The sequence below is a fragment of the Poecilia reticulata genome, chromosome 18 (genome assembly GCF_904066995.2).
Source record: "Poecilia reticulata chromosome 18, P_reticulata-male-v2, whole genome shotgun sequence".
NCBI lineage: Eukaryota > Metazoa > Chordata > Actinopteri > Cyprinodontiformes > Poeciliidae > Poecilia > Poecilia reticulata.
In genome coordinates this window covers 17,652,770-17,672,924 of record NC_088847.1, presented here as the reverse complement: position 1 = coordinate 17,672,924, position 20,155 = coordinate 17,652,770, and the positions used below count along the sequence as shown (strand labels likewise).

Here is a 20,155-nt window from a genome sequence, read left to right as displayed (position 1 = left end):
CAAAGGCTAAAGCACTTCATACCTGGTGGTTGTAAAACACCAATAAGTTATTTATTGATCCTCCGCAAAAAAGAGAAAAAAACGAAGAGGGGTCGACAATGTTTTAGTTTGGATCAGAGGTCGCGCTGGAGTTTTTTTCGTTGTCCGTTAAAGAAAAAAACAATTTTATTTCCAATTTGTAGTCATCAAACGAAACATTTATTATTTCTCTGCTAGAACGTTTTTGAAATCAGGTAACATTTCACGAAATTATGTGATTAGAAGACGACAGAACTCTGATCGTTTCCTGATCCCTCATCACTTCCCTCAGCGGGAGAAAAACCAGCAGAAGTGGATCAGCTGCTGGACGCTCCAAAGCCTCTGGTCCGTTAAAGCGTCCAAATCAGAGATGATCCTCTGACTGATATTGTTCTTAGTCTGATTAATAATGAGCTCCACGATGTTCTCTGTGCGTAAAGTTGAAACTGTCTGCGCACCAAGTGTCAGCTGATCACAGTCTGGACAGAAACCAGCGAACTGCTCTCTGTTCTTATCAAGACGAGGTGAGGAGGGAATCTGACATATTAACTCAGTTAAGTTTTTAGTGGTTTTGTTTTTAAAACACCATTAACGTAAGCAGTGTAACTATTGTATATTTGGCGTTTGTCATCTCATGTGTGATTAATTGGAGCGTAACGGTGGAGCATTTATGCGCATTTATTGCCCAGCGCTCTGTGCTTGTTTCTGCCTAACGGATCTGCACTTTAATATCTTTCCTCTCTCAACAGTCAGCTGTTATTCCTCTACATAAACTACAATAAGTAGATCACATTCTCTTTAGGTTTTCTCTGTGCTCCAAACTCATTAAATGTAAACTCATTAGAACCCTGAACCACCATCAGGCAAATAAATTCTAGTCCGACCCGAAATATTGTTACCCGTCAAATTACCTGTCCAAGCAGAGCTAACCAAGGTGTCCATAACTCTTCAACACGCTGTCAGCTCCCGGTCAGAAAGACGCATTTAGTTCAGTGTCCATGAGATGATATTCAGAAAGGATCTTTTATTTGATTGATTTTAGTTTCCTCTGTGATGAACTCTGCGTAAAGTCTATCATGTCTCCATGTGTGCCAGTCAAAGGTGTTAATTATAACATGTCAAATGACAGAGGGGCTTAAAAACTAACCAAATATTCAGTTTGGTTATTTTTTTAAATTATATATATGTGCACACACACATTTAAAATTTTGCCCCCCCAGAGGCCGTCCTGGCCCCCCCTTTCCCCCCCCCCCCCCCAACTTTAAAAGTCTAGCTCCGCCACTGCACAAGGGTCGCAAAAAAAAAACCTCCTAGATTTTTGTTTGAGGCCATAACTGATTTGGAGTTATGAATTTATTCAAAAGCTTGTTATACTAAGCCTGGTGTTAGTTACCAGAGGACATCTGTATTTGTTATTTTTCCCAACCGTCGCAAGCAAAACTGGCCTTTTACAGTGAAGACAACTGAACACCACCCCCACCTTGTGGATGAAATGCGACAGTACACATTTGATGTACATTAAATGAAAAAGGCTACTCAAAAGATGCTACCATCAATATGCCAGATATCAATAAAGGAAAAAGGGTCATTTCTGATAAGTGTAAATACTGAACCTTTTTTTGCATTAATTAGATGTATCAAAACTAGCTACCAACATTTTCAGTCAATAAATGCACAAACAGGACTTCCTTTAATACACTAGTTTTGAGCTTAATTTAATGACCCATATGGAAATCTTTTTTTCTCTTAGATTTAGACATCTTGTCAAAGATCAAAACATGTTTTCTCTTTTGTTTAACAAGCCGTCATAATTCCATCCTTTGCTATAAAGGCAGGTGTATCTGTAAAGTCACAAAATTTGTTTCTGATCAAAACTGGGCTGTGATGATTGTACCAATTTAAAAATTTATCTTTGAGGCTCTATAAAAAAATTACTTAAATATTGGTGGGGAGGACATCTATGACCCCAAGGTCAATCATAAAAATATGAAAAAAACAAGTGTGACAACCTGAGTAAATGAAGATTTAACCATATACAAAAACAGAAACTTTCAATTTCATGATCTTGTTCAACAATTTTAATACAAAAACTGACAAACACTTTCAGACACTCAACAAAATAACGCAAACGGTTCCAATTCTGTATTGAAATTGGTGGCTCCATCTCATAGACAGCTTCCTTTACACAGTTTTTCTTAAACAAATGTGAATAGGCAGTAACATTTACACAAAGCCTAATAAAGAGATCTGCTAGGGGCTCTGTTTTTTTAAAAGTGTTGTTTTGGTGAGGGTGTTGGCCTGGTTGCATTTCTTGAGCAAAGTCGGTGCTTTCAGTCTTGATAGGTTAAGATTTGGATAAGCGTCACCTTTGTTTATAACTGATTCTATGATTCTGTCTGGCAAATTTCTGTTGTCCATGTGCTTAGCCCATGAGGTATCCTCTGAAAAGATAAGGAGTTGAATTAGCAAAGTTTGGCATGCAACACACAGATTTTAAAATGCTTGATTGAAGACAAAAAAAAAAAAAAATGTAACGCCAACGGTAATTTACAATTGAGCTTCAACTTACGGCAGCTTCATGCGCATGAAAACTCTGGCCATGAAGAAGCTGAGGAGGACACTGACAAAGCCGATGAAAAGCAGCAGGAAACGATTCAGTTTGGGAATGTTTGGAGCATTGGAGCGGTCCAGGATTATAAAGCCCAGGCCTCCCATAGTGAAGAGGAAACTGGAGGCCAGTCCTTCCATAATGTATTGCCCATTAACTCTGGAAAAGCAAGGAGTCAAAATAAGCTGTGAGAATATGTACATTTAGTTTTTTATGTTTAAGTTCTGAAAATTAGCAATACCTGTATGCCAGAAAGGCAACTGGTCGCTGGTGTCCATGCTCATCTGTCATTGAACCCACACTTGGGGGTTCTACAATAACGTCATAGATAATACCTGTAAGTGAAAGAAAAACACACTTATAAACAAAATGCATGTATAATTAGTATGCTATAGTGTTTGAATAACTATCTCAGAAGCTCTCTACGGAAATTTAAATAGCACCTAGAACTAATAAAAATGTGTTTTTGATACAGAAATCAGACTGCTGATTATCCAGTTGTTAAGCAGACTGCCAAAGTTCAACGCTAAAGATATTTGCTGCACTCAAACACACAGCATTCAGACCTCTCCAGGATATGGGCGGCTCCTAAAGCAATACCAGCTTCCTTAACCAGTCACAGGTATCCCAGCCTGATCACCTCCATGCAATAATTAATGATAAAGGAGCCCCAACCAAGTGCACGTTGTCCAATACATATTAAAGCTGTTCAGCATGTTCTGACACTTTTATTTGCCTTATCTTCTGATTCAATTTTTCTTACAGACTGAATTCCTGGGGTTTAAACATCAATATTTATCAAAATGAGAGCTTGTAATAAGTCTGAGGCTTTCAGATATGCATTTCACTTCCGTTTTTATGGTATGTTCTATTGGTCAGTATAAATAAAATGTACAAGCTAGCTTGTTTGTCGCACACACAAAAATAACAAAAAGGCTCTTATTGGTTTAGCTGAAAGGCTAATCTGCTTTAACCACTACAAATACAACAAAAGCACATCTTATTGCAAATAAAACAAAACTATGAGAATTAAAACTGCTTTGCTACACTGTGTTAATGAAGACAGGCTAGCCTTCTCTTAGCTTGTTGTTAGCTAGTTACCTCCTGTGATGAGAAAGTAGGACACAATGACGACCGCATACACTGTCATAGCCGACGGCATGTGCAGCCATGTCGGTTTCTTCAGTTTTATATTCGGACATTCGAGCACAGCAAACGGAAAACTGTATAAAGTCTCCATGGTGGAACAAAAAAGTAGCTTGCTTCTCTCTAGCAGCGCTCCTTCCAGCCCAGGCTCGGCTACGTCTGCGCACTGACTTGGTTGACGTGTCCCGGAAGTACATGTGCTTCATTTTCTTACTTTCTTGCGGCTTCAGCAATAAAGATCACTTTTTCAGAATAAAAGAAAGAAAAACGTTTAATATTTAAAAGAACATTATAATAACCTCCCATTTACGTTACTTAAAGAAACGTCCATCAGATTTTAGTTCAGCAAAATTTACAATGTATTTATATCCCTTTGGGGATGTTTCAGTTATATTTGTATTCTTCCCATATAAAAACGGTTCAGCGATCCATTACCACTCACTTCAGGACTGAAGACAATCGCAGTGTCGGAACAGTACAGGGCTTAAAAACTCCGGAAATTATAAGTACAATATTTTTAATTATAGCAAAATGTATTCTTATGTTATAGTAACAAGTGGTTAAACTCCATACAACTCATCTTGCATAAAAAGACATGCAAGCGCATGTTGTCGAGAAGCCTTTAAAATACTGAATGGGGTCTCTACAGCATTTTGCTTATCTGAATTACTTTTAATATTTTGCATCAGGCAGTTGTGCTATTGCGCTTACCATTTCTAGCTTCATGTTCAAGGTAGATAAAATCTTTTAAAATAGAACACATCCATCATTTTCTGTTCATGGTCTTAAAGTGTAAAAATATTTTATAACCTTTTTTGCCTTTTCATTTACATCGAGGCTTTAAGGTAAAATCTTTTTGCACTAATCAATATTTTGTTACAACAAATGCTGGAGGGCGCTGTTAAGTTGCATCTGGTATTTTATCAAATATAATACACTAAAAACCACAAAGTAGAATTGTGATCAATATTTGTGATACGATTCTAGACAACAAAAATAGGGGAGACCTCCATCTTACTTGAAAAAAAAAATAAAATAAAAATTACATTGCCAATTTGAGTCAGCATATGCGCCAGTTTGCAACTTAAGTAAACAAAATTTGAAGGTTATTCTTATAGCCTATCCATGTTATTTCGTCCATTTTTTCAGCACTTCAAACCCTTCACCTTGCAAATGAACCTGGACCAGAATTTTCTCATAGTGGATTATGACTTTTTTTGTTACAAAAAAAATTTACTTGGTTATTTTACAATTTTTCCACACAAGTTGAAAAGAAATTTAATGCAAGGATATTCATCAGTCAAAATGTTTTGTCTGTCCATTTGCTCGGAGGATTCTTAGTCTTAGCTGATATATAACACAGACAGACAACCCACAACTTCAAACAGATTTGTTTGTCATTTCTTTTTTATTGTGGCAAAACAAATACAGAATTTACTTCGATTTCTGGCTCTGTGCTTGTGCCTTGAGCACCTTGACAACGATCTTCTGCTCCTCAATCAAGAAAGCACGCTTGATCCTGTGAATCACACCAAAAGAAGTTTTAATATATTACTCATTAGAAACACAAAAATAAGGATTATAGATTATTAAATGGCAACACAAAAATGATTTGTCCAATGCAGCACCCAATTATTAAATGGCAATGGGGAGAAACGGCACTGAAAATCTTTCAACATCCATGACAGTTTTAAATAGAATTAGGTCTAACATGGGCTTAAGTCCAAATTTTCAGCAAATAAAGGCCTAAACTTAAAATAAAGGCTTCTCTTACCTGTCACGTACACACTTTGCACACATGGATCCACCGTAGGCCCTGCTGACGTGCTTCTTGGTCTTGGAAAGCCTCATCAGAACCTGAGGTCTAACAGCGCGAATCTGTAACAAACATCAAGCGTAGGTCGATTTTTATTTTCAAAATCTAAAAACAACAGATCCTTAAAAGTCTCAGCATAAGGAGCCTCGGTGTTAACGTAAAAAAAATCAATACTATAACATATTCACCTGCAATAACCAACAACAACAATAGCACTAGCTCTGTTTCTCCTCCCATCAGCTGGGCATGAAACTATTTTAGTTCTTCACATCAACGAAAACAAATGATAAATTAAATGCTAATCTACATTCTTACAGAGCTTTTTAAAACTATATACATGTTACCAACTACAGATTAGCTTTTTTTTTTTAACCTAAAAATATTCTAGATGATCATGCCGTTTGTTTGGCATTTCACTTTAATATTGTATTACCATATTTGAAACCCAACGCAGGTGGAAAGACAATCACTACAAAAAGCAATGCAGAAAAATATAAAAATTTACAAATGTACACGAGATATAAACTAATACCAACATAACATTTTGAGTAGAGGTGTGCCGATCGATCGGCCACCGATCATAATCGGCCGATTTCCGTGAAAATGTGTATGATCGGTGATTGCCGATCACGGTCTCTTGTTGCCGATCACACAAACCGATCACCTGCATTTTCAGGTGATCCTGCAGCTTTAACCTCTGCTTAAAGCTGCAGCATCTAACTTAAAAAAATACATTTTACATGCGTATTAAAACTTTTGCTGTCCTAACATGAGACAGATAATCTCTAAAAAAAAATAATCGATCTCCTCCCTGCTCTGCATAATAACTCCGCTCAGTCAGAAACAGCCACTCAGAACTAGCAGTAATCAGCTAGCCGCCATGCTATCAGGAAGTTTTCATTCAGTAACTCAGGATTGTTTATTGTAATGGAACCTGTATTTGCCTTTGAATGTTAAGTTTTATACTTACATTTTTTTTGGCAATGTTGAGGTTTTATTTTGGCTCTTTGCATTATTTAGCCTATAGAGCCTTCATATGTTATCAGTCTGTTAAATTTAGTATTATTGATAGAAGTACAATTTGCACAATGCCTGTTTTGTTTAGTTTTCCTCTTGGAAAAAGTTATTAAAAACAAGCTTTTGTCTAAATTAAGGTGAATTCATGGTTTCTTTTTCATTGTTGAGTCTGTTCCAGAGATGGAGATCATTTCATCACAAGTTTAAATGGTACCTGTTGACAACTTCTGTTGTAGTTCATAAAACAAAATGTAACATTGTGGCCTTATAATTAAAATTCTAATTTTGTAATGTGTGCTTTACATTTTCATGCAAAAAAACTGCCCAAGCCTTAAAAGTCTTATAATAAAGACCTTTATTTATATGACATTAATTAGTGTGCAGAGATTCATATTGCTCTTCCATACTGCTTGTATAAGAACATACAGCAAATACTGGTTTTCAACAGGACAGATGGTCAAGATAGTTTTTTCTAACTAGAGTCCATTTGAAACTTCTTTGAGCTCAAATGAAGAAAATTGTGTTGTTTCAAAAGGTCAGCAAAACATTGAATTGTGTGTGTGTGTTTTTTTAGGAACTAGGCACTCAATTATAGAAAAACTACCTTATTTTTTAGGTGAATATTAAAATAATTAGTAAACCCTTAGAAAGTTTCCCATTAGTTTTACGATATATATTTTTTTACTTCCAATGTTGAATGATGTCATTATTATTTTAAAGGACAAAGTTAAACAACTATGCCCTCCAGAAATAACAGCACCCAAAGGTGAAATTCAACAATCACTTCAGTATCTTTTTGCACATGTCAACAAGTTATAATGTGGTTTAATTTGCAACTGCAAACTGATACGAATAATATTACTACCAAGTTCCAGCAATTCCACAATACAATTTTTTACTACTATCATAATAAAGTTCCTCATAGATAATTGGCTTTAACAAATAAACGGCCCTTCTGGTAAAGTGTTAATACAGCAGATGAACTGAAACAACATGCTGCAGAAAGTCTTAAAATATATACATTTAGCACACCCTGAACTTCCAAACGGCATGTTAAATATATCTACCGGCTTGTAACATTTTCCACTTGTAAAAACAGCCTAAATGCTGAGTGCATTGTGCTCCAGACTGTAATCCAGCGTCTAACATCATTTAATCAAGATAGTTGTCAAGTTTGTTTACCGTGGTCATCAGTACACTTAAGCAGTTTTAATGCACAACAAGGTTAATCAATATGACCACAAGAGAAAGGTCAATGTCTATGTTTAGAGAGATTTTTTCTCTCCAATGAGACAGAGTCAGTATTTTACAGTAAAATATCAAACAATAAATCATGTTGGAGATGCTTTGACATTTAGGAAACCTTGCATGAAAACTGCTGCTGAATGTTGCTGTTGGGGGAAAAAGCTCCCATCATCAGATGTGGCAGGGTAATGATAATATGCAGAAAACTTGACTCTTAAGGGGAAAGTTTTGGCTTAAAATAATACTTTTTTTTTTGGCTATTTTGAAAATATCTGTGCTATTGAGAGCTGTAATAAATGTATTCATAATTGATATACTACTTGAACATCTTTACATCCCCACATTGTAATGTTTAAGTAGACTTAAAAGGAACAATTTTGTTCTCATGTTGTTCCAGGTATCAGCATAAGCAAATTCATCCTGTAAGTGATGAATATCTATAGCGGGAAAGATATATGGGGTATTTTAGATAATACTTCTCCCCTCCTTCTCCATGAATAACTACTATGAATCTCAACAGCTGTACTTACTCCACGCAGTCTTCCAGGGCAGATGCCACATGCCGACTTGGGGGCTTTGCCAACCTTCTTGGTGTACAGGTAGACAATACGGTTACCAGGAGTCCGGGACCTGCACAGCAACAAGAAGCTTCATTACTGTACGGACTCGTTAATTTGCGGGTGTACACGCGTGGTAGAAAACTTTCACTTACAGTCTGGTCTTGTTAGAAGCAGTGTTGTAGGACAACCTGCGGCGGTAAGTCAGGCGTTGCACCATGTTGAAGCTGCGAGACAAATTTTATTTGAATGAGAAAGTGGTGGTAATGTTCATTTACGTTGTCATTACTCAACATATGACCAGCTTTGAGCTCTCTTGTCAAGTTTTAAACTCGGTTTATGTATACAGTGGTACTTTCGACACCAATACTCGTTTTTATTAATACTCCACTACCCGGTTGCTCTATTTAGTCCCACACAGCGGCCTTATCCCGGCACAGAAGAGATGAGTAAAAACGTCTTCATAATGCCATCTAACTTATAAAATCCTCGTTTCCCCGAGTATAAAAGCTTACTATGAGTCAAACGATATATTAAAATTGATTAAATTATCTTCGAAACCTGAGGATTACAGTCGATTACAAATTTGTAATCACGCAGAAGAAAACAAGAGCCGCCATACCTGCTTTCGCCGTAACCGGAAGAGGAAGGAGTTAGGCGGATGTTTAAGGTTAAAGCTTCTGCCCCCTGCTGGTGAATGTGTTTACTGTTTTTGGGCTAATGGCTTTTTATAGGAAAATTACTACTTAAAGCAAGTTTTTATTTGCTTTACAAAGCCTTGAAACATTAATAGTACAAAATCCTTCTCCTACAATAGGGTTAACAATATGTGTTACCTACAACTGGTCTGTTTTATTTACGATATTCTGCGATGAATTATTGTAATAATTTGTTTAAAAAGAAGGGTCATTGGCATTGGCTGACTTTAAGACAAAACTTTATTTTATTCACCTTGATACAGAATATAAGGACCTCGTGGAATAGATGCCCCTATTGTCAAATTTGCGTTTTCAGTACTGCGGTGTCAGTAAAAGGAGAAAGTGGTGCAATTTCTTTTTGCAACATAAAATCGGGACACCTGCCAGTAGATGGCAGTAGAGAGCTGACAGAATAGTTTTGTGAATAGGATATTTTTCATGTCTTAGTGTCCAGATGTTGATACAAACATCGTAGTAAAGACACACATTTATTCACTTGAAATAAACGTGTATCTCTTTGCTAGAAAGGTTTCACATTTAAAAGCCTTGCTGGACTTATTACCTTGAGTTCAACGTTTTTATACAATATAGTATGTTTATATGAAAACATTTAGAAATATGGACAAGAAAACATTTCATTTTAATGATAATTTTCTAAATAAATATATATATATATATTAATTCTCTAGTTAAGATTTGTTGTAGTTAAGGTTGTAAAAATGCAACAACAAAAGACATAGTTAAGAATAATCAAACCACTGGTACAGTTTTTAAAATATAATTTTTCACAATAAGGAAACTAATAAAAGATATAGATTATTCACTTTGACTCAATTTTGCATTTTTGATCTAGGGCATTTAATGCTTTCGGTGAACCTTGAAGCTTTTTTCCAAGTAAGCACATGTACATCATCACAGAAATATTTTTCCATTACACATTCCCGTGTTCTCCAGTTGCATTTTGCGAGTCAAGAAATCTCTCGGTGGGTTTTAGTTGGACTGATTTTAAAAGCAGTAATCTTGACGTTATCTTACAAGAGAAAGCTGGCAACGTGGAACTGGGCACTCCAATACTAAATGTAGCCAGAACTCCTAATAGCCTCGACTTTGTTTTCGATTGTGTTGCATTGCCTTACGGAAGTTTTCACACCCCGTAGTGATCTGAACATTAAGGAATGCATTCGTCTTCAGATCCTCTTTGTCAAGACTTTGTAAGCTACTAATACTCTGATTTAATCTTGCCTGTCGCCTCAGGTGCATTTTTCGTCTTGGTCTTATAGTTGTGAAAGTAATAGTAAAAGGGTAACAGTAAAACGGGACTGAATATAAATGCATGGCATGGTTTTATCTGTAAAAAAAAAAAGGATTCACACGAATAAATCTTTTTTTTTTTATCTCCATTGATCTCAGAAGGGTAAAGCGATCAGTGATGCTGTGATTAACTGCAGCTGCACAGGGATCAGGCATCAACTGTTCTCCACGAGATTCAAGGTCTTTTGCAAAGACACCAGAGAAGCTGTCAGCCAAGACAAACAAAGGTTCAAGCAAAAAACAATCTGTGACATCTGCAGGCGGCCGTATTTTCTCAAGAAGTAATTATTCTTAAAGGGTACGCCTCCGTTTTAATTCCAGCTGTTAATCCAAAGAAATATTAATAAATTCATGACGGTCGCAAGTTTTTATTTAAGCCGTCCAATGTCCCGTCGCTGAATTCCAGATTTGTTTTTTGTTTTTCTTATTTTCTTCAAAGAAAAGCCATTTCACCTAAAGTCCACTTGATTACACAAGCCTCTCCAACCTAGGACCCCTCCGCTCCCCACACCCCCATACACACGTACACACACATCCCCTTGGGCCTCCTGTGTAATCTGCTGAGATTTAAACCTGCTGCTCCTGTTTAATAAATCCACTGCGATTAAAATAGGATTACAGCTCCACTTTTGCCTTGCCAATGTCATCATCTCACGAAACATTTTTTTGTACTTCTTTGCCGCTCCTCCCCCTCCTCCTGCTCTTGTTTGGGTTTTTGCCCACGCTCATACTGCCGTCTCCATCCTCCCCGTCCCAGACGGACAGAGGGGCAAAACACATGGACACAGACTTTGAGCTTCTTCCCTCCCTCTCGGTTAAAAACTCATCCCTGCAGCCGTGCAGGTCGGCCCATCTGTGTTGCTGTTGACTTATGGATTAACCTCATAATGCAGCACATATCCTGCATCAGTGCTACACCGCTTCAGATGAGTCTTCTCCATGACAGATAACAATCACCATATGGAAACTCCATTTCTGTTGTAAGGTCCTTTCAATTTGAGCATTTGAAAAGGTGCTGATAATGCTGAAAACTGCCTATTTTAATAGTTCAAACACAGAATACACCTGTCCACGTGGTCAGTTGAAGTGGAGCTAACTAGCTGGATGGACAGTTGGATGGACAGCCAAGTAAATATGTAAAGACGCTGAACTACTTCAGAAAGTTCAGTGAATTTGCTGTCCATAAAGACAACATGCACAGCTAACATGGCGGTGGCAGCATCATGCTGGGGTGACGTTAGTCTCTTTTTGTTCAGCAGAGACAATGAGGTTGGTCAGAGCTGATTGGAGGATGAATGAAGCTAAATATGAAAAGAAAATCTCTTAGAGGCCTGAGACTAGGGTGAAGGTCTTCCATTTTGGTCAAATCATATTAATGTGTTAGAATGGCCTAGTCAATGCCCAGACTTAAATCCTGTTAAGAATCTGTGGCAAAAGTCGAAAATTAATGTTTCCATCCACTTAGCCTGAATCTGTCTTATTTTGCAAAGGAAAATGGGCAAAACTCTACAAAGGTAATGAAGACGTACGAGTAGAGATGTACAACTGTAATGCAGTAATGTACCTTCCAAATTTCTAAACCATTAAACTTTATTGTTTTCACTTAATAATTATGCACTTTGTTGTGTTGATCTGTCACATGGAATCTCAGTAAAATACTTGGAGCTTTGAGACTGCAATATGACAAAATGTGACAAAAACGTTTTTCATGGAAATGAAGTTTATCTAGGATTTGCCGTTCATATATTTATTTCCCTCATCATCTAAAAGGCCAGAAAGGCCTTTTAATATAAATCACTTTTTTTTTTTTTTTGACAGAACAGAGTTCTGGTTTAATTGATTCCAACTATCCTCTTCATTGGAAAAAAAAAACTTGCTTCATTATTGCCACCCTATTTACATCCCACTGCTTGTACCTCACTGCTGACAAATCCACACAACTATGCGGGGCACAAAGGCTCGGATTTAGCTACCCGGCCCACCCAAAGTTAGGATGGGCCGGGTAGGGGGAGGGCAGGGCCAGCATGGAAATTTCTGTTGCTTTTGCCACACCACAGATTATAGACGAATCAAAAGAACTGCCACCATCGCCCCGTCAACCCGCCGCCGACCCCCCCTCCGCCCTCCCCTGGTGCAGCGTACATGACCAATGACCAGTCATCACTTTTATGCAGCAAATGCAGCCAGCTCAGGACAAGCCTGTAATGTTTGGTAGAGGAGAGGCTTGTCCGTGCACAGTGGGCCCATTGTTGCAAAATAGCTGACAGCTTGGATCTGATCTCATTTGATAAGCAAAAGTATTGACAGATCTAATTTGAACAGCTTGTGGGGGACTTTTTGATGCTGATGCGTCCTGATTAGACAAGCTTCTACAGAGAAACATCATTAAAAAGATGGAAGGGGACGTGTGAAGGCCCGTTTGTGTCACCTGCTCTATTTGTAATACGCACATCCCGCTAAAGATGCAATAACATATTGCATATGTAGTCGCATTCAGTAAATTAGAATATGTGGATCGACGAGGCTCATTTGTCAGATTCAAAGTAGCTTTTGAAAACAGGAGCCATTAAGTGTGATGGTAAGGTATCAAACATACTTTGATATATTACGCTGACATTTCTGTACTGGTCTGATGTAATATTCTCAGCTGAAGTGTTCTGTTTTCACTAACTGTAAGCGGAAAATCGTCGCAATTAGGAGAAGTTTGGAAACATCAGTTTGTGTTTTGCAATTAATCTCTTTAGTATGTGTCACAAAGTGAATTGAGTAACTGAAACAAATGAGCTTTTCAATAGTATTTACTGTATATATCAGATTATTCTGTTCACCCCTCCATGGTCACTGAAGATAGGCACCAGACATATTTATTATGATGGCAATGAGAAAAACCTGTGCAACGTGCAGCATGGCCTACAAAAATTAAAAACACAAGATCCATCAGGTTAGCCAAAAATCATCCCACCAGAATGCAGTACAGGAAAGTGTAGACACTCCCAAACACCAGAGTAGTGACTGATAAAATGACATGAAGCAAGTTGATGCTTTCGACCTTCATGTTTCCTGTTAGGTAACAAGAAATAGCTGTGGAGTGAAACAGAAAAGCACAGAAGGCGAGAATCAATAAGGTCAGCGACATGTGATTTATTATTCGGCACCAGGCCATTACTGTCACACAGACAGTGTGTAAACATTGCATGTCTGCTTCCCTCTAACGGAGTTTAACCTGCCTGGTGCTAAGTGGTTGAGGTTTTATGCGACGTGACAGGGGAAACATGCAGCTCAGGGCGCCGTTAAGGCTTTATATGCAGTATCGCATCCATCCATTTCGTCTCTCTCTCATCCATCCTGACTGTTCGGCTGTCAGATAAAAGCTTGATATATGCACATTGAAGCAACTGTGACCTTTTTCGATTTGTGTTTAAATACATCAAAATTAGTTCAACGTTTATGGAAATGTGCTTATTCTGTTAGAGGCTGTAGACAGTAGCATAGCTCCCAAAATAATTTGCTAAAACATGTTATGGAATGACCAAAATATACCCTCATGTAACATATATACCTGCCAGAATGCATATGTTATACTCACAACCTCACCTCCCCCCCAAAAATATAAACTAGCAGCATGTGAATCACACTTGAAGCAAAGTTTCTATTATATTAATATTACAGCTTCAGAAGAAAACTACATAAGATGGGATGTGAAGCAATGGCAGCTCTTACACTGGCAAAACAGCATCGTAATAGATCATATAAAAAAAACAATACCAGCATTCATTGGAATTTTGATTCAATACTTTTCTAACTTCCTGCTGCAGTGGATTGTGCTGCAGTGCTAATGTTAACCTATTTAAACATCCAATTTTTGGATGAAAATACAAACTGATGTGTTGTTGATTGCTACTTGTATAAAGTTGCTACTGAGATAAGATGCTGTATCCTTCAGCTGCCGTAAATGGGTTTGGGTGGTACTTAGAGGCCTTAAGAGTGCTTAAAAAAAAGAAAAGAATATGTATTCAAAAGTCTTTGAATATTAATTGGCATGTTTTTATATATTTTTTTTCAATTGGCTATGTATTAATTGCAGTCAAATATTCTTTTAGGGGACAAGCGTCGTGTTTACCCCACTATTCACTATTATGCCTCGCTTTTATATAGTGATTAGGTAGACTGGGAAGTCAGATACAATTTGGTGCAATTTGCTTAATCCAAAGGGTGAGAATGCAATATAAAGGTGATCAACTTCATAAATCTGCGTTTAGCTTTAAGAAATGGTGCCCCAGCTTGCAGGTAACCTTGAAATGACCCAAGGCGTGCAGTCGGAGCGCTGAGCTAGAGCGCATCCACCTGTTCCGTCATCAGAGGAACGGGGTGGGGTGGTGTGGGGGGAGGAAGCTGCTGCCTTTGCTGTGTAACCACGGCAACTCCTCCCTCTAAACTGAAACATCACCAAAGCCTCCTCTGCGTGAACCAAACAGGGGAGGGACGCAGCCTGTCGCCTTACCTGGCTTCTATTAACCTGTTATTAATAAACCAGGCAGATCACGTGGTCGGCCAAGCCGAGAGCATCATGCACCGTTTTCAACAACTAGAGGTGATTTCTCTGCACTCATCACCGTGAAGGATGCTGCTGATCCCGCTGCTGTGAGGCTCTCTCTCTCTCTCTCTCTCTCTCTCTCTCTCTCTCTCTCTCTCTGTCTGTTTACAGAGCTCCTCCTCTATCGTCAGCGAGTGGTCACAATTTTTTTTTTTTTTTTTTTTTGGCTCAATGAGAGCAAGAGGGCACCGGAGAGGATTTCCTAATCTCAACGTGCAGCCGAGCCGTGCGCCTGTTTTTCTCTCGCCTGTGTCAAAGGTAAGGCATGACTCTGGGTGCGCGTCATGCGCCTCGCCAAAAACAGGGGGACACGGATAATGTTGGGCTCTTTATGTTGAGGTGGGGAGGGGGTGCGTGGAAAGGATGGTTAGTGGTTTAAGCGGAAAGGGCGAAACTCAAGGGCAGACAGGGAGTGGAGAGAGGGGAGGGAAAACGGAAGAGTTCAGCTGTGAAGGCAGCAAGCGTCTCTTAAGAAGTCAAACAGTGCGGGCAGGACGCATGTGTGCCGGTTGTTTATCCTCCTTTACCTGCGAAGCGTCACGTTATTGTGTTGTTTTTTTTGTTGTTGTTTTTTTTTTTTACAGACTGCAATCAAGTCATGTCTGTGAACAGCGGGCGTCGTATTTCATTGTATATGTTTTCCTGGTAAAAACAGCAAATATGACCCTTTTGCTCTTAAATTGTTGCGTGATCCGTTCATTCAGTCATGATCGTGCTGATGCATGATAAGTTTCACTCTCTGCATCGTATGCAGTTATTTTGCCGAGTCGTAAATGTGAATCACGGCTGATTTTGTAGAGCAATCTTATCAGTTGGGCTTCCGAATAAGGATGGTCATGGCCATCCTGTGGTTAAACAATATCAATTCTTGTTTAGTTTTGTTATAATATCCCTGTACTTTGGTTGTCTTAACTCTTTTTTTTTTTTTAGCTTTGTCTTACAGAACAACAATCATATGCATTAAACTCAGTTATTGTTTGCAAGAGTTTCAGTTCAGTGTTGTCCCCGGGGATAATATTTCAGGCAGTTGCTCAAATCAGTCTACTTTTTCTGTCTCCTTCTACATTTAGATTTGTACTATAAAGCTCAGCTTTTATGTTTTTTTCAGCTACTTTGCTTTGTTTTTTTCCCTCTGCTTTACTCGCAACTCCTCTATGTTTGTCTGATTTCCAGCTGTTTCACCAGACACTCTTTATCCTATTTTAGTCCAGAAAAATCCATTTCAAATGTCCTGTTCAAATGTAAGCTAAACAAGGAAACTGACAGATTAACGGCAATAACTTTTCAGCTACGTTTAGATGTTAATTTATTGCATTGGATTGTTGTTCTGTCTAGCTTAGACATCAGTAGAGGTATTTATACTGATCAGGCATTGCATTATGGTGAGCGCTGGCACCCTAAGTAGTCTGCGGCTATGCAACAAACTGCAATGCACTGTGAATATGGAAACCTCTCTATCAGATCCAGCAATAACTGATTCAGCAAGTTGAGTTACAGTAGCTTGTCGGTTGGTTTAGACCACACAGGCTTTAAAGAACCTCGGTTGTCGGTGACCCTCTCAGCAGTTCAGCCTGGTGTTTTCCTCTGATCCACTTTTGAGAGTTACTGACTCCTGAAGACTGGTAACAATTCACAAAAGATGCAGTTCTGAAGACACGCTGACCAGATTTTTACATGTGCTGTATAGAAAAAAATCATAACTTTCTGTGATAATTGAGTCAAGCTAAAATGTGTGTTAGATCAGTTAGAATGACCAACGTTTTTCTTTCTTTTTTCAAAATACTGGAAATCATTTTTCTTATCATTTTCTTCAAATTTAGAAGTTTACTATGACTGCTATGTCTTTAAACCTTTTGGGAAAGCCCAAACTATGACATCATAGCTCCATAAGCTTCTGATCGGTATGTTGGGCACGTCTGTAGATGCGTTTTAAGGCAACAACCTGGAACATAATCCTTACATCCCATCTTGGAAAAATAAAAAAGAAATCAGGAAGGTAATTTTGAGCCTCCTGAAGGCGTCACGTTTGTTCAGTGAATTAAATTCAAGCATTATCAACATCCAATCAATGTAGTTTTTAGCAAGTAGAGACATTTTGTTTCCTAGAAATACATTGCCAGGAGTAGGTAAAAATTTCAGCAAACCTTTGTGAGAACCCTATAGAAGAATACAGAAATATTGAACATGAAACTCGTTTCTGCTATTTAGAAACAAGTGCATCGAATACAGAGGACATTTGTGTAAACTTTTCAATTTGAAGAAATTCTGATTTCAACTGGTTGCCAACAGGTGCAATAATTGAAATATAAGTGGTCTAATTTCCTGTATATGGCAGTGGTCATGATGTTGGACCTGAATAAAGGCAATCTTGTAACTTTTCTGTCACATTTTCTCTTTGTTTAGACAGAGGCCAAGAATATCTTTTCAATTGAATTTGGCCTGGCGTATTGACTTTCCTCCTCATTAAGTTGTGTAATTCTTCTCCTATTTTTTCAACGTTATCTAGTGAAGGCTGATATGATGACATCCCTTGGAAAACTGGATCCCGGACAGCGCCGACAACCTTCTCATCTTATTTGAATCTGAGGGAAATACAATGTTTAACTCCCCAAAGTTCCTAAGCACCTGTTAAGAGCGAGGACACTGAGAGCTGCACCATCATGGCTTCAGATCAGCCCAGCATGGACTGTTTGAAGAAGAGATCTGCAGAAGACGCTGGCTGCAAGCAGCTGGGACGGAGATATTTGCGGAAAAAGCTCCGGCCTGTTCGGGTTTTGGGGTTGGTCTTCAGCCTGGTGGCTTTAAGTGCCGTCTCCGTCAGTGCCTTGAGCAGGAGATCAGATGGGCTCAGCGAGCCATCGCTGCCCCAGGTGGATCTTCAGCAGTCAGCCCCACACAGGACCCTACTTTTCACCCCGGACCAGGGGGACCCAAATGTGTCCGTTGACATGCCCATAGCCATGAAGTCCACAGCAGATGACAATGAGACACAGGGGGAGTACCCACAGGACCTTTTTAGCCTGGAGGAGAGGCGACAAGGAGCAGTGGCCCTCCATATGTTTGGCATGATCTACATGTTCATTGCCTTAGCCATCGTGTGCGACGAGTTTTTTGTTCCAGCACTGACGGTAATCACAGAGAAGCTCTCCATCTCAGATGACGTGGCAGGTGCCACCTTCATGGCGGCCGGCGGTTCGGCCCCGGAGCTCTTCACCTCCATCATCGGAGTCTTCATCTCTCACAGCAACGTGGGCATCGGCACCATTGTGGGCTCGGCCGTCTTCAACATCCTCTTCGTCATCGGGATGTGCGCCATCTTCTCCAAGGAGATCCTCAACCTGACGTGGTGGCCGCTCTTCCGCGACGTGTCTTTCTACATCCTGGATCTGATCATGCTCATCATCTTCTTCTTGGATAACATCATCACCATCTGGGAAAGTCTCACACTGCTCTCCGCCTACGCTGCCTATGTGATCTTCATGAAGTTCAACAGCACGGTTGAGGGCTTCGTCAAGGGTTGCATGCACAAGAACCAAGTGGTAGAAGTAGAGGTACAACCCAAGGTGAGTTGAAAATACAGTTTTTATTTAAAAAGCTGGGGTCATTTCACCCCTTCATGTTTTTTTTTGTACCTTTGTAGTTTGCTGACATGGCATGTTTCTATGTTTCCTACTGAGCTTACGACATACAATTGAATTAAGCTCCATCTGAGATTTGTACATTTTTATGACTATTCATCTTCATTATTGGCAAAAATACCAAACTACAAATTGAAATAAACTGATGCGCAATGTTGAGCTACAAAATTACGGCAATATGTAAGTATGTGACGAGTGTACCAACTGGCAAACTGACCCCTTTAAACATTTTATTTACGTAGTCTTGACACAGGCTTTCGCTAAATAAATAACAAAGTCGGCCGTTTAGAAGATCTGAGCGCATCTCTCAGATCTCTGCTGCCAGATCAGGCAGTGTGTATGAGCCACTGAAAAACACGTCCGTTGCTCATATCTCTTCCCTCATTACTTTTGAAACACCAGAAAGTCGAGAAAGGAGTGCTGTCAACAGCTGAACAGGCCATTTCACATCAGTGATTGCCTCTACACTGCTGTGAAGAGCTGACAAACAGCGTTCTGCTGCGAGATTAATAAAACGCAGCGAAATGTGTAATTCTGGGTTAAGCTCTACACTTTATGTCTCAGTCTGACAAACAAATCCCTTAGAAAATATGAGGGCTGACTTTAACCCCATCAGTTTAGGATTTTCCTCAAAGCTCGTTTGACGAGGTCAGTCTTATTGTCTGAGATTTTTCCCTTTATTTTCTGTGTGTGAAAATTGACTCCTGCTCTGCGTTTCGCTCCTTGCAAAAAGAAGGTCAGGAAAATCTTGACGCCGTCGGTCAGAAATAGCATCGTTCTGTTACTTCAGCTGACACGGACCTCCTCAATGACACTCGAGGGCAAAAGACACCGCAGCGCAATTTGATACTGGTGCGGAGATTATCCTCACGGATTTTCCTTTGTGACAAGAGATGGAAATTAAATTTTCAGAAAGTTGTATTTCAGAACTGTCATTAAATTGGGATTTATTCTAAGTACACGATGGATTGTTTCTTTATATATATATATATATATATATATATATATATATATATATATATATATATATATATATATATATAAAAACAGTAGGTTACACAATGTTTGAAAAACCCTCTGGAGGAAGCCAATAGCACCATAAGGTGCGCGGCCCTGTCAGTTTTACCTTTTTGCCTCTCTCAAAGAGAGAGAGAGTGACTGTTAGAGATGACTTTGAAATGCAATGCATGCTGGGAGTTTTTGCAAAGGAAGCATCCGAGGACTACTCTTAAGTCACTAGCACTTTATATTGTTTAATAAACACATGACCTTAAGTTTCAGCGTCGCTTATTTGAATTAAAAGTACATAACTGAATGCAAAACTAGAGTTTATATTTTTAATTTAATCAGATATAGACTATAGTTAACCTCTTTAAACATGTTGTCCTTGCTTCAAAGGTCAGTTAAACCAAAGTGACACAAATATTATTAGAAAACAATTATTTAAGCACTGGTTTTTAATCAAGCTTTGACACTTTGAGGGCACAAGTGTTATTTTGAGAATTAA

At 38.8% G+C, this 20,155-nt stretch overlaps 3 protein-coding genes across 8 annotated transcripts in view; 1 reads left to right on the top strand and 2 right to left on the bottom strand.

Moving 5' to 3' along the window:
• Positions 1-2,081: 2,081 nt before the first annotated feature.
• On the bottom strand, positions 2,082-3,957 carry ostc (oligosaccharyltransferase complex subunit). The gene is made up of 4 exons (XM_008435839.3): positions 3,728-3,957; positions 2,868-2,961; positions 2,588-2,785; positions 2,082-2,459 (listed from the first exon to the last, which is right to left on the bottom strand). The coding sequence occupies exons 1-4, from the start codon at positions 3,864-3,866 to the stop codon at positions 2,441-2,443; spliced, it is 450 nt and encodes a 149-aa protein (XP_008434061.2). The 5' UTR covers positions 3,867-3,957; the 3' UTR covers positions 2,082-2,440.
• Positions 3,958-5,161: 1,204 nt separating this feature from the next.
• On the bottom strand, positions 5,162-9,103 carry rpl34 (ribosomal protein L34). Its single transcript, XM_008435838.2, has 5 exons — positions 9,030-9,103; positions 8,563-8,634; positions 8,381-8,480; positions 5,547-5,650; positions 5,162-5,291 (listed from the first exon to the last, which is right to left on the bottom strand). The coding sequence occupies exons 2-5, from the start codon at positions 8,625-8,627 to the stop codon at positions 5,207-5,209; spliced, it is 354 nt and encodes a 117-aa protein (XP_008434060.1). The 5' UTR covers positions 8,628-8,634; positions 9,030-9,103; the 3' UTR covers positions 5,162-5,206.
• Positions 9,104-14,563: 5,460 nt separating this feature from the next.
• Positions 14,564-20,155, top strand: part of LOC103480699 (sodium/potassium/calcium exchanger 2) — a 58,889-nt gene continuing 53,297 nt past the window's right edge. For 2 of the 6 annotated variants that reach the window (XM_081599122.1, XM_081599120.1), the window contains exons 1-2: positions 14,566-15,268; positions 17,517-18,574. In XM_081599122.1, coding sequence (XP_081455248.1) covers positions 17,671-18,574 — 904 coding nt within the window. In that variant the 5' untranslated portion in view covers positions 14,566-15,268; positions 17,517-17,670. Of the gene's footprint in view, positions 15,269-17,516; positions 18,575-20,155 lie in introns of all 6 variants that reach the window. The other 4 variants (XM_081599121.1, XM_008435832.3, XM_008435833.3 and 1 more) reach the window with 4 other exon arrangements.